Below are 16,945 nucleotides of genomic sequence, written 5' to 3' on the forward strand. Positions count from 1 at the left end.
CCTGGGCTCCATTTTGAACTGATTCTTCCAGGCGTAAGTGGGCGCTCATGAAATGTTGGGGTCCCCTAAAGGTGGGGGCCGTGAGCTTCCGAGGGCCTGCGGTGGAGGGAGAAGGGGCTGGCCTGGACCCCCCCTGCCCTCCTCCTCTTGTCCCTGCCCCCGAGTTTCCTGGGCCTGACACGGGAAGTACCACGCTGGGTGGCTTACACAGCAGACACCTGTCTCCTCCCCGTGCCGAGGGCAGAAGCGCAGGACCGAGGTGTGGAAGGGCCGCTGAGACCTCCCTCCTCCACTGGAGACGCTGCCCACTCCTTGCGTGCTCCCGCTCCTCCCTCGGGGTGTCTCTGGGTGTCTCTGGGCCCACCTCCCCTCCTGTAAGCAACCAGTCATGCGGATGAGGGCTCACCCTAAGGAGCTGTTTTAACAGAACCACCCTGTACCGGCCCCGTCTCGAGACACAGCCGCGGTCGGAGGCCCTGGGAGTTAGGACTTGAGCATATGAATTGTGGGTGCACAGATCAGCCCTCCCCACCCACCACCAGGGGGGCACGGGGAAGGGAGAAGAGGAGGTGTGTGGGGTACCGAGGACCAAGGCTCTGCTCTGGGGGCCACAGATGTGTGGGGGCTTTGGGCTGGGCCGTTGGGGGGCAGTGAGCCTCCTGGTGGGCTGGAGTCTTTACAGAACCTTCCCGTTGGGACAGCTCGACTCCCCACAGCGGGCACGCTCCGCACCATTGATTTGATTACTCTGGGCCGGGTCTGGGTGTCCCTGGAAGAAGGCATCTCGGAGAGCCCGTGTGGGTGTCTCCCTGGAACCCTGCTCTTGGCTCCTGCGGAGCCTCAGGGCCTCCTGCTGGTCCCTCCCAGCCTTGGGGGCCCAGGCGCCTCTCGGGGGAGCTGTCTTTGGACCACAGGGAGGCCCTGGGCCATGTTTCCTTCCTGCGATGCCGGCCTGTGCGCCTCTCGGTAGAGATGCCTGGCTCCTTCCAGAAGGGGCTGAGGGAGCGGTGAGGGTGCTGGTTGGAGGCTGATCCTTCTGTGATGTTTTGGGGCAGAGGGGGCTCCAGGGACTTGGTTTGCAAGACGATGGGATGTTCCCCATGCGGCACCCTGCCCTCAGTGCCGGGGGCCCTCGTGCCTGTTTTCATAGCAGTGTGACCGTTTGCCCGTTTTGAAAAATGAGAAGCAAAACCCCACCGGCCAGTTTGCGCCGTGGAGATGATTCTGCAGCTGTGAGCAGCGCACCCCGAGGGAACCGGAGCCCTGAGCGACTCCCAGCCCGCGGGGCAGTCACACACCAGCAAACACCGTGTCCTCCTGCCACCCCGGGGGCATCTGAGGTTGGCTTGGAAGGGCTGGGCACCTTTGGCCCAGTTCTTGCAGCTCTGTTGAGTGACAGCGCTGAGTGGAGGGGGGACTCTCCCAGGGCTGCCCTGCCCCCGCCCCGCACTGCGCAGGGCGAGGAGCCTGGGGACCAGGGCCGTGACCTGAGGCTCAGAGTGGAAGGGGAAGGTGCCCCGGGTCACCACTCACCAGGCCGGGCGCAGACGTGCCCTCATCTCCCGAAGGAGAGAGGGTGACTTTCCTTAGGACTGACCGGGCCGGAGGTGTGGGAAAGCGCAGAGGGAGGAGCGACAGCCGCCCCTTAACGTCCATAGAAAACCTAGACAACTGTCTGAACCAAAGACCAGCTCAGCCACCACTACAGAGAGCAACGCGTCAGTCTCCGGGGAAACTGAAAAGGAAACAGAGACGAGTGGGATCCACGGAGAAGGAAGGCTCTTAAAGCGAGCCGTGTCCTCGTCTGGACTGGGCCGGCGGTTCCGGAGGCGACGCTCAGGCCTTGGGGGCTGTGGCCGGTGCGGAGCCGCTTCCCTGTGGGTCCGTGTTGACTCGGCCGCACTGGGAACAGCGCTCGGCTGAGGGGCAGCTCCCTCCGTGAACCGAGGCCCCCGGGAAGAAGGACGAGCAGCTGCTTGGCAACCTGCAGACGGAGAACCTCGGCCTTCCTACTTTCGTCACTGTGCAGTGATGGTGCACAGCTTGCAGAGACCAAAACGAAATTCTGAACTTTAAAAGGAAAGTGCGGGACAATCCCTCGGCCCTGCACAGAACTAGACGAAGATGGGAGCCAGGGGCGGCGAGGCCGGCAGCTGCGGCTCACTGCAGATCAGGGAGCCTGCTCCTGGAGCCGGACAGGGTTCTCATTCCCCACCCGGCTGCCAAGGAGAATCACCTGGGGGAGGGGGAGGATTCTGTTAAAAATCCTGACGCCAGAGCCTTTCCCAGGTTCGTAAGAACCCCAGGGGGCCTCCCCAGGTGTTCCCGATGTGTAGCCCAGGCTAAGACCCAGTGTCCCCAAACGTCAGCTCAGTCCCGGCCAGGCACCTCCCTCCCCAAGAGTCTGTCCGAGCCTTACTCTTTGTGAGGGGAGCAGGGGAGAGTTCCATCGTGGCGACAGAGAACCAGCATTTAAAACATATTTTAAAGGCCCTGGCTGGGTAGCTCAGGCGGTTAGAGTGTCATTCTGATACACCAAGGTTGCAGGTTCCATCCCCAGTCAGGCCACATGCAAGAATCAACCAACTAATGCAGAACTGGAACAACAAATCGATGTTTCTCTCTTGCTCCCTTCCTCTCTCTAAAATCAGTTTTTACATTTTTTTAAAATTTAAAGCATTTTTTTTTTTTAAAGCTACTCACTGCAGGTGAGTAATGTGAATTGGCTTCCTTACATCCTAGTGATACAGAGCGCGCAGGTAGCAGCAGAAGCGGGTTCCTACCTCCCTGTGTTCATTCACCCGACATTTCTGGGGCACCTCTGAGTGTCAGGCCCTATGCTGAGTTGCTGCCCCTGGGGCCCAGGCCAGGGGAGGAAGATACAAAGGGAGCAGAGAGGTTCGCCAGGGATGCAGTGGGGAGCAGCCTACACCATGGGGGTCCCCCACACGGAGAGTCACCTGTGTTGTGGGGTGTCATCCAGTTTCACGTGTTACCAACAGTTCAGAGAAGCCAGGGCAGACCCTTGATTGGGACCATCACTGGCCTTGGCAAGGACAGCCCTCCCCCACCCCCCACCCCCACACACACAGTGCTGGGCCCAGGGCCTGGAAGAGGCCGTGAGGAACCGCACGCTGGAGATTTTCAGAGCAGAAGCAAAATCAAGTTAGAGCTGGGATGGGCAGGGGAGTGGGGGCTTAGGCCAGAGCTTTGTTCGCTCACACGAGAGCCGAGGAAAGTGAACAGCTGCTGGAGGAGGTCTGCTGTGACCCAGCGGTGTCTGCCCTGGCCGACAGGAACTGTCCTCTAGCCAGGATGTGGAAGGAAGAGGGAGCTGGAGGGACCCGCCGCAGAGAGCCCAGGCTCAGCTGTCAGTGGTCGTGGGCGTGAGCTTGGGAGGCCTCAGAGTTGAATGCGAGGGCAGATTGGGGCAACACCAACCTCAGCCACCCCTCTGTGTGGTCAGTGGGGGCGCAGAAGGAAGCGCGCCCCCCCCCCCCCCCCCCGTGCCATCCAGGGTCAGAGAGAAGGTGCACTTGGGGCCAGGCTGCCTGGTGAGGACAGGGGATCCTTGGCTGCCAAGGGTGAGCGGGATGTGCAGGGACATAGCCCGAGCGTGCGGGTGGCCTGGTTGGCTCTGAGCAGACAGAGCTAACGTCACTTCTCGGAGGGGGCCCTGGCCCGGAGCCGGAATGCAAAGACCCAGCTGGACAGGAACCTACGGAGCTCAGGCTGGGAACGCCCTGGGCTGCAATGTTCCCGGCGGCCACAAGATGGCGATGGAGCGCTGTAAGCGTCTGTCTCCATCAGGAAGTATTTCTAGATTCATTATATCTATTGACCACGTCCCAGCTCTTATTTAAAAAGCACAGGTGAGGAACATTTCTGGAAGTGAATGTTTGCCTGGGATCGTTTCCTGTCCTGGACTCAGGTGAACCTGGCCTAAGGTGTCGGGGCCCTGCAGTGAGGGGCGGGCAGAGCCGGGCGGGGACCTTCCCCGTACACAGCGCCCCTGTTTGTGGAAAACCCTTGTGTAAATCATTTTAAAGCAGCTGGGGGCAGTCACTGTTTAAAGGAACAGTGCGAATAATTCTACAGGCGACTTCCCTGTTATTTGGCCTCTTCTCCGGCTGGTTGACTTAACGGGACCCAGATAAGCTTTCCCACCAGAACATCCCACTCCGAATCCCCAGCCCGGGCCTCTGGACCCCAGTGAGGTGAGGCCGCCCAGCAAGCACCAGGCAGTGCTGGGGCAGACCTCGCCAGGGCCAGCCAGGACCAGGGGCCAGCCGGGAGCTGTCAGGGGAGGGCTGGGCCACCTGGCGCACCTTGAGCGATCTGAGCGCAAACGGAACAAGTTCAAGGTCTAATAAAGGTTTGGGACTTCCCTCCAGGAAGTAGATTAAAGCAAAGTGGACCCGCCCCCCTCACCCCACCCTCTCCTCCAGGGCCAAACCCTGACCACAGGAATTTCTTGTCTGGCTGGGAGTCTCCAGACTAAAATCTGGAGCTTCCAAAACATCGCTCTTTCCTGTGATGGGTATGTTCAGTGTCTGGCCAGACCTGAGGCTCGGTATCACACAAGGTCGTTTGATAGAGAGAAGTCGTTTCAGGATCCCAATTTCAGAATGCCAACCGTTACCCTTTTTTCCCCTTTCTGTAAACCTAACATTCTGTAAAGGGTGTTGGCTTAATTTGATGACTAACGGTAATTTGTGTCTGCTTTGTACAGATCCTTTTGTCTATTTCCAAATCCCATAAAAGGGCTACTGAGAGTTTGTTGTCTTTTTTGTGGGATTGGAAAAAGAAAAAGTCACACTGGAGGGAAAATTTTCTGTGTATGTTATAAATTTTATTATTACTTCATGAACTCTTGATTTGATTGATGAATTTCTTATATAGATTTTACAGAAAACAGGTTCCTTTCCTTGCAAAACTGGTAAGTTTTCTTTGTCAGATAAGAGGAGTTATGTAACCCGTCCTGTTTGCCTTTTTGCCTTGGCTTCCAGGAAGCTCAGAGTTAAATGTAAGGAACCATCTTGTTTGTGTGTGTGTGTTTTAATGTTTTTATTTATTTATTTTTGAGAGAGGAAGGAAAAGAGAGAGAGAGAGAGAGAAACATCGATTTGTTGTTCCACTCATTTATGCACCCATTGGTTGGTTCTTGTATGTGCCCTGACCAGGGATCAGACAACCTTGGCATATCAGGATGAAGCTCTAACTAACTGAGCTCCCTGGCCAGGGGGCCATAATCGGTCTTGTAATTGTCAGTGCTGATGGCCCCCCTTCTTTTACCACCCTCCTCTACATTTTCTTGTTTTATTACTGTGCGTGTGTGTTGTTCTCTAATTCTAAGCTGCTCTTCGTGGAAGTAGGCTAGTCTCCCTCTGGGACTCACCCAGTGGAAAGTTGTAAATAAAAGTGATCCCCAAGGGAGAAGTTCAAGTGGGACTCCCTCAAACCTGAGGGCGGCACACACTGACTCAGACACGATGCAGAGGGTGACAGCAGCTCCTTAAGCAGCAGCGGGAGAAAGCCCATCCCTCACCCGGCTCTTCGCTCCCGCCTGGCTAACGCCTTGCCCCTGTGTCTCCCGCTCCGGGAGAGAACTCCGTGTTCTCCGAGGGAGAGCGCTGTTTTGACTTATGACACAGCAGCCTTGAGGACAGACAGCTCAGGCAAAACCCTGCAGTCACATCCGTCGCCTGTGGCCACAGACACGCCCAGATCCAGATTCCTGTGCGGCTCTGCCACCGGCTTGAGAGAGTTGCTGAACTTCCCTGGGCCTCCCCTCCCCCGCGAGCTCCGCGTCAGTGAACGAAGGGGTGGTGGTGAGAAAGGGGACGTGGAATTAGAGATTCACCAACCGCGACCGGTAACGGAGGGGTGGTTTTTACATTTAAAAAACCAAGAAGAAATTACAAAGAAAGAAGTTGAACAGTTGTTAGAAAGAAATACACCTACTAGCAAAAAGGGGGCAGAGGAGCAACTTTAGTAAAAATCAAAGAAAGGCAGAGGAGGCCAGCAGTGCAGTGCCATCTGTGTTAGTCAAGGAAATAAACACATTGTTAAATGCCCAGTATTGGCAGCGCGATGGTGAGCTGCCTGCACCGCGCTCTCGGGAACATCGGTCCCAACCTTCAGAAAGCCATGCAGGGGGCTGTGCTCAGTGTTTATAACCGTGGCCTGGAAATTCTACTTCTGGGACCCCATGCTATGAAAATAACCCAAAACAGGGAAAAGCTCCTTGCACAAAGGTGTTCGCGGTGAGGCTGTTGATGATATTTAACATGGAATCAGGATAAACATCTGATAGCACAGGTGCCTAGGGTACGTTACTTGATAAAACAAGATAGAAAATGTGTGGACGCACTAATTACTACCATTTCTACGCACATGGCGGTAGTTTACGTATATATGAGGCTTCAAGGGGATGCAATGAAATACAATAGTGGTTGTGTTTGGAAGGCAAGAAAACTTTTGCGTTTTTTTAACCTCTATTTTCAAAAGCACAATGTTCTGGGTTTTTTTCTAATGGGAAAAATATATGTTTTTACTGATTTTAGAGAGAGAGGAAGGGAGAGGATGAGAGTAAAATTGACCAGAGAGAAACATTGATTGGCTGCCTCCTGCACACCACCACCCCCATCCCCCACCCCCGCCCCAGAGATCTAGCGTGCCCTGACCAGGAATAGAACCGGGACCTCCCGGTGCACCGGACAATGCTCAACCAACCGAGTCATACCAGCCAGGCAGAGCTTTTATTTGAAAGGACCATGAAAGAATAAAGAGGTGGGTTAGATCGGTTTTTCAGGTGGTTAGGTTCATGCTAGAGAAAATGGCTGGGGGTGGTGCCTCCAGAAGGTTCTATCTGTTTACGTAGCCAGGTAAAGGACACCTAAAAATAATATCTATTAACGTGATGTAATTAATAATGTAATAAAGGAAAGGCCATTTTAACACCAAAAAGTAGGATGGACCAATTTCGCTATCATATCCTCAGGTCTTCGTTTTGCTGAGGACCTGTGGACCCCTGGGTGGCCGGCTCTGGCTCATTCTCCCCGGACGAGCGCGGCCAGGGCCCTGACCCTCAGCCTCAGCCACCCGAATCCTGGCCTCTGGGCAGCGGCCCCCAGCCAGGGCCCTGACCCTCAGCCTCAGCCACCCTAACCCTGGCCTCTGGGCAGTGGCCCCCAGCCAGGGCCCTGACCCTCAGCCTCAGCCACCCTGACCCTGGCCTCTGGGCAGCGGCCCCCAGCCAGGGCCCTGACCCTCAGCCTCAGCCACCCTGACCCTGGCCTCTGGGCAGCGGCCCCCAGCCATCGCTCCCAAAGACAGAGGTCTCAGTGCTGTTTTCAGGACTTCAGAGAGCGATGCTGGTTCTTTTAAAAAAATAAAATAATTTTTTTTTTTTTGAGAGACAGGGAAAGGGAGAGAGAGAAATAGCAATAAGGAGAGAGAATCGTAGATCAGCTGCCCCCTGCACACCCATCGAGGATCGAGCCTGCAACCCAGGCGTGTGCCCTGACCATGACGGCCTGGCGCATCGGCCGATGCTGGTTCTTATGTGGGAACGCCGGCTGTTGGTCCTTTATATCATCGGGGGTTAATCGAACCCGTGGCTCCGTTTCCAAGCACAGTGCTCCTGAGGGGAGACACCTGCTGATGAGGGTGTTTGCCAGCCCTCGTCTCTGTGCCATGGTTGTCTGCGTATTTCACAGTTTTTAGACAAAGTGGTCAAAATCTTTCCCCACTAAGATGTCAATATCCCCACCCCTGAGCCTCACAGGATGACAGTGGGACCACACCATCGGGCCATACCTGCCCAGGGAGGCTGAGAGGAGGCCCCTGGGCCCCTGTCCCAGTTTCCTTGAGGCACCTGGTTGTGGACGAGGGGGAGCCAAGGCTGGAAGGGCAGCACTTACCCTGCCTTCCACCAGCCAAGTCCTCGCATGCCCGGGGGCAGGAGGTCTGCTCTGTCTTCTCCATACAGCGCCCACGTCCTCCTGTGACCCAGGCGTGCAGGCAGCACCACGCGCTTTGCAGAAGCGGAGCCTGAGATTCTCCTAGGTCGCGGTGGGGTCTGGTTTTTTTAAATACTTGCAGGTGATTCCACCGCCTGACAAGCTGGAGAACAGCCACAGCCAGGTCTCGGGAAGGTCCCGATGGGTCCGAGGGGTGCGTGAGGGCCCGGCTGGGACTCTGTACTTGTTCATTTAATAGCCTAAGTGGGCCTGGCCGAGTGGCTCGGGGGTTGAGCATGGTCCTGTGCGTGGAAAGCTGCCAATTCGATTCGAGGTCAGGGCACATACAGAGGGCAACCGATCGGTGTTTCTCTCTCTCCCTTCCTCTCTCTAAGCACGTCCTCGGGTGAGGATTAAAGTAACACAAGTGAGCACTATTTCTCCCCCCCCCTCCCGCTGCCCCCCTATGTGAGCACTCAGTTCTGGTTTAGGGCCTCAGAGGCTCACCCAGGGCCTCCGTGACACACCCTGTGTCGGGGGAAGAGTTGCCTCCCGATGGGTCTGCCTTGTGAACCCCAAGCTGTAGGGTGGGTCCGCCCAGATCAGCCGGTTGGGGAGTGCCTTCCTGGGTGCTGCCTGGGCCTCCGGTCCCCGCCCTGCCCTCAGGGGTCCTCCGTGCAGAGCAGGCGAGCTGGGGGTGTCACTCATCCTTTTTTCTGGCTGTCAAAGGTGCAGATAATTAATAAGAAGCTGGATCTTAGCAACGTCCAGTCCAAGTGTGGCTCAAAGGATAATATCAAACATGTGCCCGGAGGCGGCAGTGTGAGTACCTCACACGTTCCCTGCGCCCGACGGGGATCTGGTGTTGAAGGCGTGGCATGAGTGTGTGCCCTGTGAGACATTGCATAGAATAAACCATGCCCCGTTCTCAGAGGGGTGTCCAGCACCGGGGGGCCCCTGGCCTGCCCGGGAAGCTTAGGGAAGGTGGCTGATCTTTCTCTGGCCCATACCTGGAAGTGGGGTCCTCACAGCATTCACACTCACCGTGACCCCACTCACTGCCCAGCACGGGCTCTCGGGAGCCCCGCAGCCCGGCCCCTCGAAGTTGGGCTGAAGGTGTCAGCATCTGGCTCTGTCACCCCCTCCCCATCACCTGGGCAGGCCCACTTTGAGGGGTTCCACTGTGGACAGCTGGCCCTGTCCTGACAAGTGGACACAAAGGTCGCACTGTTCTACCTCAGAGCAAGCCGAGTCCGATCCCTGGCCTCATTTGTCCCCTGCACTTGCAGGGGGCGAGCCAGTGCCTCAGCCTCTGGCCCATGTTCAAACCAGCTCCACCCCCTGGCAGAGGCTCAGATGCAAAAGAGCCCAACAGAAGGCCCCAGGGGACCATCTGCGGCCCCGGGCGACAGGGAAACACTGCTTTGGGCCCGTTTGATTATTTATTGTATTTGCTTTGGGCCTTTTAAATCTGGCTGCCTCCAAATGCCTCTGGGGACTCCTTGCCTCCCCACTGCATGTGTCCCCGAGGCCTGGGGCTGCACCCTCACCTCCCCACTTGGCCAGCTCTGCTGCTGCCCTCCTCTGTCCTTTGTGGGTGCAAACTCATCCTGAGGCTCCCCCGCTGCCCCTGCCTAACACGGGGAGCAGGAGGCTCCAGACCCCTGCGGCCCACTCCTGGGGGGGAGGTTTCTGAGAGCAGGCTCCGCTCCTGGCTGGCAGCCGAGGATGGTGGCGATGCCCCAAGGGGCTCTCCCTCCAGAAAATGTGCAGCCTGGGCCACCATTGTCTGCATCCAGCCGAGGGTTTATTCTTGCAATGTGCCGCTGCCCCCGCCTGAGCGCTGCCCGCTCTGCCCAGCCCCGCTGCCCCGGGATGGGTGCTCACCACGCGGCTGCTGCATGGCGCTCAGAACGCTTCCTCACCAGTGCTGCTGTCTCCCCAGTCCCGCTCGCCTGCCCCGGCCCCCCACCCCGCCCCAGCCCTGGTCACGTTGCTGCTTTAGCTCTGACTCCTGGTTCTCGGCTTTGCCGCAGACTGGTCTCCGGCCAGAGGAGGAGGCCTGTGCTTTCCGGTTTAACTCGTGTCTGGTCAGCTGGTGGGAGGCATGGAGGACCTTCGTCGGGCACCTCCTGTCTGTCCCGCACTCCCTGCGGGCCTGCGGGTTAGCCTGTGCCCTAGCAGAGACCCGTGGGCGCCCCAGGCCCTGTGCTTGGTCCGCACCTGCGGCTTGTTTGCAGGAGCAGCCTTGGAAGAAAGCTCATCTGGGGGAAGGTGGCTGCACAGTGTCAGCCTCAGGTGATTCGGGGGCCCTGGACCCCCAGCCTGGGCTGGTCTCCGGCCTGCCCTCCGCTCTCCGGTCTGGAGATGGCTGCCCATCCAGGCTGCAGGGAAGAGCAGGAAGCCGGGGTCACGTCCCCTCCCTCCCTCCCAGACGAGTTCCCAAAGCTCCTTGACCACCTCCTGGGTGCCCACCTAGAACCCAGCTCCCTCCCAGGCCTGTTCTCAGAGTCATTCATTACCCACCCCCTCGAGGTGCAGGCTGCCAGTCCTGTGCCTCCCGCCCCACACCACACACGGCCACACAGCCCAGGCCCACCTGTCGGCCTCAATCAACTCTCCATTGACTGAGGGCACACGCCAGGGTGATTCTGAGTAACTGAGAAAATGGGGTTGTTCCAGACGATTCTGACCCAAGGAGAAACCTCTCCTCTTTTCCTGGTGCCCCTGGTCACACCCATTCTCAGGCGCGAGGCCATCTCCCTCGGGTACCCTTCTCCAGGCAGGAAGCGGGAGTCCCCTGGGTGACACCTCCTGCACCCTCTGGTGACCTCACGCAAGGTCACTGCTGGGAAGGTCCCTCCGTGACCATCTGGGACCCCTCACAGCCATGGCTTTGTGGGACTTCCTCCAGGAGCCCCCTGGGGAGTCCCCCCAGGGAAGCCGGCTCTTGGGCTGAGATCAGGGGGCCGTGCAGGGGCCACCGTCCCCCTGGGGAGGGTGCCAGTGTGGCCGGCCACAGGGTGGACCGGGGCCAAGGGGAAGCCCTGGGCCTCGGCGGGTGTGTGGGCGTCTGCTCTCCGAGACACTAACCCTGGGGGTGTCTGCTGGGCCGCCTGCCCCCTGCCAGTGTCACTTTCCAGGACACTCAGGTGCCAACTGGCTCTTCCGGCCGGGTCTCCCCACGGCTGCTCACTGACCGTCATTGCTCTTGCTGTGGGTGTGCTGGGGTTTCTGGAAGCTTCTCCCGGGAGAAAGCCCCCTCTCCGCCCCCAAGGCCCTCTCCTCTTTGAGGCCCAGCAGATACGCTCTCGCTTTCCCAGTGCTGCACACTGGGTCGCACTGGCCTTCTTTCTCTGTGTCCTCGCTGAATGTGACGTCTGTGTCGCGTCGGGAGTGGCTGCTCTACGTGTGTTTGCTAAGCAGATGGCATGGGCCCTGCTCAGGGACAGAGACGAGGACCCTGTTTGCCCTGGAGCGTCTTCAGCCCCCAGTCACTGGTGCAGACCCGGCTCCCTGGGGGCAGGGTGGGCACGTTTCCACCCAGGCTGGGCCCCGCAGACAGGCCTGGTCCAGCCGCGCCTGGACGCCCACAGCTGCTTCTCATTGTGCTCCGCCCGTAAAGTAACCCCATTTATTCTCTGCCCGCCCCTCTCACCTCCAGGTGCAAATAGTCTACAAACCCGTGGACCTGAGCAAGGTGACCTCCAAGTGCGGCTCATTAGGCAACATCCATCACAAGCCAGGTAGCCTTTGCGAACTGGCGGGGAGGGGAGGGCCTGGGGCGGGGGTGGGGGGGTGCCTGCTCCCGGGGAGGCTGGAAAGCGCGATGGGAGGGCCATGGAGAGTGTTGAGGGTGGAAGGGGCTGTCCTATCTCGTTCCTGAGCAGGGAGGGCAGATGCTGATCCTACACCCTAGCGGCTATGGGGTGAGGCCACAACATTAGTAACAGAGAATTTCCGGGGGATGAGGCCCAGAAATCAGGATTTTAAAAAGATTCCCAGGTGATTCTAATGTGCAGCCAAGGTTGGGAACCACTGCCCTAGCCCATGGCTCGTAGTGCTCCACGCAGACCTCGAGAGCTGGGGAGCGGCCTGGTCTGGCTCCCAAAGCTCGGCTCTATGGATGTCCCAGCTTGGTTCCCAGCCAACATGGGGGACACTTCACCAACTGCACAAACTGCAACCGGGACCCTGGGCCATTGCTGTGTCCCCTCTGTGACTTTGAACAGAAAATGATACTGTTGGCGCCTTACCGTCCCCCTCCCCCACGCCCTCTCCAAAAGAAACCAGTGAGACCCACAGAGCTGCTGCGATGCTGCAAATGCTGGACACCTGTGATGTCCAGTGTTGAGGCCACTGACCACGTGTGGCTGTTGAGCTTATGAAACGTGGCCAGGGCAGTTGAGGAGCTGAATTTTATTAAAATTTAAAAGTACATTTGCACGATGGGATACTGCTCAGCCATAAAAAAGAAGGAAATCGTACCCTTTGCAACAATATGGATGGGCCTGGAGAGCATTACACTAAGTGAAATAAGCCAGTCAGAGAAAGACAAGTATCATATGATTTCACTTACATGTGAACTCTAATGAACAAAATAATTTAACAAACAAAATAGAAACAGAGGCATAGATACATGGAACAGACTGACAGCTGCTGTCAGAGGAGGGGATTGGGGGGGCTGGATGAAAAAATGTGAAGGGGTTAAGTAAAAAAAAAAAATATATATATATATATTTATACACACATATATACATATATAATAAAAGGCTAATATGCAAATTGTCCCTACCGGCAGGAGTTCGACAGACCCAGAGTTAGATGTGCACTGAACACCAGGGGGTTGCACGAAACATGGCGGGCGTTGGCGATGGGGCAGGCGCTGGGAGGAAGGGAGGCACCTCTCCCCCCACCCCCATAGCCGCTGGGGACCCTACCCGTGCATGATTTCATGCACTGGGCCTCTAGTATATAGGTAACACAGACACAGACAAGAGTCTAGTGATAGCCAGAGGGAAAGGGGGGGTGGAAGTGGGCAAAGTGAGGGGGGGACAAATGTGAACAAAGAGAAGTGGCCGTGTGGCTGGTGGTTACCACGTTGAACACAGTGCTAGATGCCACTCCCTGCCGGGTTCAGAGCGCGGCTCTGCCGTGCCAGGCTCTCAGGCAGAGGTCCCCCCGGAACCCATCCTTGGGGGGGGAGAGGCCATCAGAAGCCTCGCGCAGAAGGCCTCATTGTCTCTGGGCTCCCTTGGACTTTTTGTGGGAGTCTCTCTCCCAGGGAAAACTACCCTCCACGGGGTCACCCACTGGGCGCAGCTTTCTTGGGCGGCTTTGTCCCACCCAAGCGAGTCATGTCTAGCTGACCCTGGAACAACGTCGGGGGCGGGTGCCAACCCCTGTGCAGTCGAAAACACATGCAGTTAGTTAGTGCCTATTCTGCATGCCCCGTGTATTAGCTACTGTGTGATTACAATAAAGTAAACTAGAGAAAAGATAACGTCACAAAAAAACCATAAGCAACAGACACAATATTTAGTGAAAGAAATCTTCGTATAAGTGGACCCATGCAGTTCAAACCTGTGTTGTTCAAGGGTAGCTGTTGTTTCTCTCGCCCGCAGCCCGTGTCTCCGCTGTGGGTGTCATCGAGCATCTGAGGGGGCAGGAGGGCCAGGGCCCTTCTTTATTGGGGGTGCGTTTTGCCTGCAGTTTAATGCCAAGGTCGTGCAGGGCTGCAGCGTCCAGGATGTTGACACAGACGCCTTCCCTGTCTGGAAGCCACCCAGCTAGAACTGGGAGCAGCTTCTCCCAGCCCCAGCTGCCACTCACCTTTGCGTTATCTCAGGAGGAAGTTTTCTGAGTCAATACTGATGCCTTGGTGAGAGGGTGAAGCAAACTGCTGTCCAGCCCTTTAGGACTGCCTTGTGCCCCCGCCGCTTTCTAAGGGAAGGCGCGCCCTCGCTGCTCCCAGCAGTCGGTGTTCCTGGGAAGGACTCTCGAAACCGCGCTAATTGGCGGCGCTGTGTGCTGTGTTCCAGGCGGCGGCCAGGTGGAAGTCAAATCCGAGAAGCTGGACTTCAAGGACAGGGTCCAGTCGAAGATTGGGTCTCTGGATAATATCACCCACGTCCCTGGGGGAGGGAATAAAAAGGTAAAGGGGGCAGGGCCGGGGGAGGCTGTTGGCCCGGGCTTCCAGGGGAGGGAGCTGGAGGCCCGCGGGGACTGGCGGGAGGGGGTCCTCAGCAGCCCCCAGGACTGCGGGCTCGCCTTAGCTGCCCGCTGCAGCCACCTGGGGGCGCGATGAGACTGGAGCCGGGGCCCCGCCCTGGAGATGCTGACTGGTCTCAGGTGCGGTCTGGACACCTGGAGGTTTTAAAACTGATGGTCCGTGGTGAGAGCCGAAAGGTTGGCGACCTCTGCTTTAGTGCAAATGTGAGAGCCGCTGTCCTAGGCCCCGTGGCTGCCAAGCAGCCATCCCCAAGCCAGACCAGGCACCAAAGACATGTCCTGGGGACAGAACCTCACTTTTCTAGATGGGTCACCGGGCAGTTAGAGCAAAACAGTGACGGTGAGACCCCGAGTTCAGCCCAGCCGCTGCCAGGGCGTGCCCCCGGGGAGGCTGCTGGACAAGGACCTTGCAGTCCCGGCAGTTTCTAGTCGCTGGGTCTTGCCTGAGTTCCCTTCAGTTTGGGGGATTTGGGGACATTACTAGGACCCTGTCATTTCTTCTCAAGAACAAAGCTTTTAAAAAACATGAATGTTCTTATCAAAACTTATGTGAAAAAGGCCCTTCCACTACAGAAATATGGAAGAGTCCTTTGGTCAAAGCGCTGGCCCCAAATGAACAAAATCAGACATATATGGCTTCGATGGGAGCCTAGTCTCTCTACAGCCACACGCAAGCCCATGCGGTAGGGGCCCTTCACCTGGGCCCACGGGAGAAACTGTGTGTTTCTATGGTTTCATCAGACACTCGGCGAGGTCTTAGGACCCCCGAGAGGTTGAGAATCACTGCGTCCATCACTTCAGGGCTCATCAGGAATCACTGTACCACTTGCCTCTCTGGCTAATGCTTCCTGAGTTTCCCAGGTACCACTGGCGCTCTGCCCTCCGGGGCTGCAGACTACGCCACCGTTTCTCTACTTTTATAAAAGGGCTCTCTCACACCCATCAGTGCTGCCCACAGTTGCCGCCACCTCCAGACTCATCAGTCACTGGCAAAGGGGGGGGGGGTGTACGTGGCCCCTGGCAGGGCAGCTGTGGCTCTGGGGACGTCCCTTAATCTTCTCTGGCAAACTTCAGCACTTGCATTGCAACTGGGCGACGGGTCGGTATAGAATGCGCACGCGCACGCCTTAGGACCTGCTAGCAACTCCACTTGTAGGACACGCTTACAGGGTGTGAAATGCTGTGTTCAAGGTCATCCAAGGTTATTCACACACGGCATTCTTTGTCACAGCAAAAGCCTGGGACAGCTGAAACAGCCATCCCCAGGGGGGCAGATGCCCGTGGGTACATCCGCCCTGGTGGAATGCCAGGCAGCCACCAGCAAGCCCGAGGGAACTAGCGCTGATAGTAGAAGGTTTAAGTCTACAAACCAAAGCACAGAGCCAAGTACAGTGCACATTGTTACCTATGTATTAAAATAGGCACGTACGTTTTTTACGTGTTCACACATACGCCCGTGCGGGATACGTCTGTAAGGGTCCACAAGACACTTCGGGCGGCCGCTGCCTCTGGAGGGGGCACAGGGTCGCCGGGAGGCAGGAGGGAAGAACTGCACCAGTGTTTGCTACTGGAAATGACGAACCCACAGCTGCCACCACTTCGTCGGCGCCCTCGCACCCGGGCCAGATTGGCAGGGCCGGTGCCCCGTTCTCCGGCTCTTCCTCTCAGCCTCCCTCCCCTCCTGTCTCGCAGATCGAAACCCACAAGCTGACCTTCCGTGAGAACGCCAAAGCCAAGACGGACCACGGGGCGGAGATCGTGTACAAGTCGCCCGTGGTGTCCGGGGACACGTCTCCGCGGCACCTCAGCAACGTGTCCTCCACCGGCAGCATCGACATGGTAGACTCGCCCCAGCTCGCCACGCTAGCTGACGAAGTGTCCGCCTCCCTGGCCAAGCAGGGCTTGTGATCAGGCCCCCGGGGCGGCCAATCATCGTGGAGAGAAGAGAGTGAGAGAGTGTGGAAAAAAAAGAGTAATGACCTGGCCCCTCGCCCTCTGCCCCCAGCTGCTCCTCACAGATCGGGTAATCGGTTAGTCACTTAACCTGCTTTTGTCGCTCGGCTCTGGCTCGGGACTTCAAAATCAGTGATGGGAATAAGAGCCAGTTCCATCTTTCCAAATTGATGGGTGGGCTAAGAATAATAAATGTTTTTAAAAACACGTTAACGATGGCCACACCCAACATTTCCTTGGGCAACTCCGTTTGATTCTTTTCCCCCCCTGAGTAGAAGAGGAAGACAGCCAGGCTCTGAAAGGTGCTGCTGGGGTTTCCAGGGGCCTGGGGGCGCCCTCTGGCCCCTCCTGGGGATGTCACAGAGGCTGTGGCAGCAACAAAGGATTTGCAACTTGGTATGTTGGTGTGAGCTGGACAGGTAGGGGTGGGGGGAGACACAGGAGAGGCTGAGGCAGGGGTGGGCAGGGGAGCGGGAGAGAGGGAGGGGGGAGGTAAGAGTACGAGGGAGAGGAGACCTGCTCCCTATGGAAGGGCAGCAGGGAGCACAAGCAGCCTCCACTGGGGCCTCCTGCGGCTGGTGGCCAGGGTCTGGCAGGTGGGTGTGCCTCCCTCAAGGGCAGGGCAGGGCAGGCAGCCTGTGGAAAAGGGCTCCAGCCCCTCCCACCTGCCTGGCAGGAGAAGGCTGGCTGGCGGGAGGGTGGCTGGCAGCAGGTGGGTGACTTCCTTAGAGAAGGCTGGCCTCCGGCCTCTGCCCCCGCTGCAGGGGCGGGGCGGGGCGGGGTGGTCCTGACCTGAA

At 57.7% G+C, this 16,945-nt stretch overlaps 1 protein-coding gene across 16 annotated transcripts in view; it reads left to right on the forward strand.

Moving 5' to 3' along the window:
• Window positions 1-16,361, forward strand: part of MAPT (microtubule associated protein tau) — a 79,394-nt gene extending 63,033 nt beyond the window's left edge. For 12 of the 16 annotated variants that reach the window (XM_059669863.1, XM_059669852.1, XM_059669851.1 and 9 more), the window contains 4 exons: window positions 8,694-8,786; window positions 11,629-11,710; window positions 14,006-14,118; window positions 15,888-16,361. In XM_059669863.1, the coding sequence (XP_059525846.1) occupies window positions 8,694-8,786; window positions 11,629-11,710; window positions 14,006-14,118; window positions 15,888-16,103 (504 nt within the window). In that variant the 3' untranslated portion in view covers window positions 16,104-16,361. The remainder of the gene's footprint in view (window positions 1-8,693; window positions 8,787-11,628; window positions 11,711-14,005; window positions 14,119-15,887) is intronic. The other 4 variants (XM_059669856.1, XM_059669864.1, XM_059669865.1 and 1 more) reach the window with 1 other exon arrangement.
• The last annotated feature ends 584 nt before the right edge of the window (window positions 16,362-16,945 follow it).

This window comes from Myotis daubentonii, chromosome 16 (genome assembly GCF_963259705.1).
Source record: "Myotis daubentonii chromosome 16, mMyoDau2.1, whole genome shotgun sequence".
In the NCBI taxonomy this organism is placed as follows: Eukaryota; Metazoa; Chordata; class Mammalia; order Chiroptera; family Vespertilionidae; genus Myotis; species Myotis daubentonii.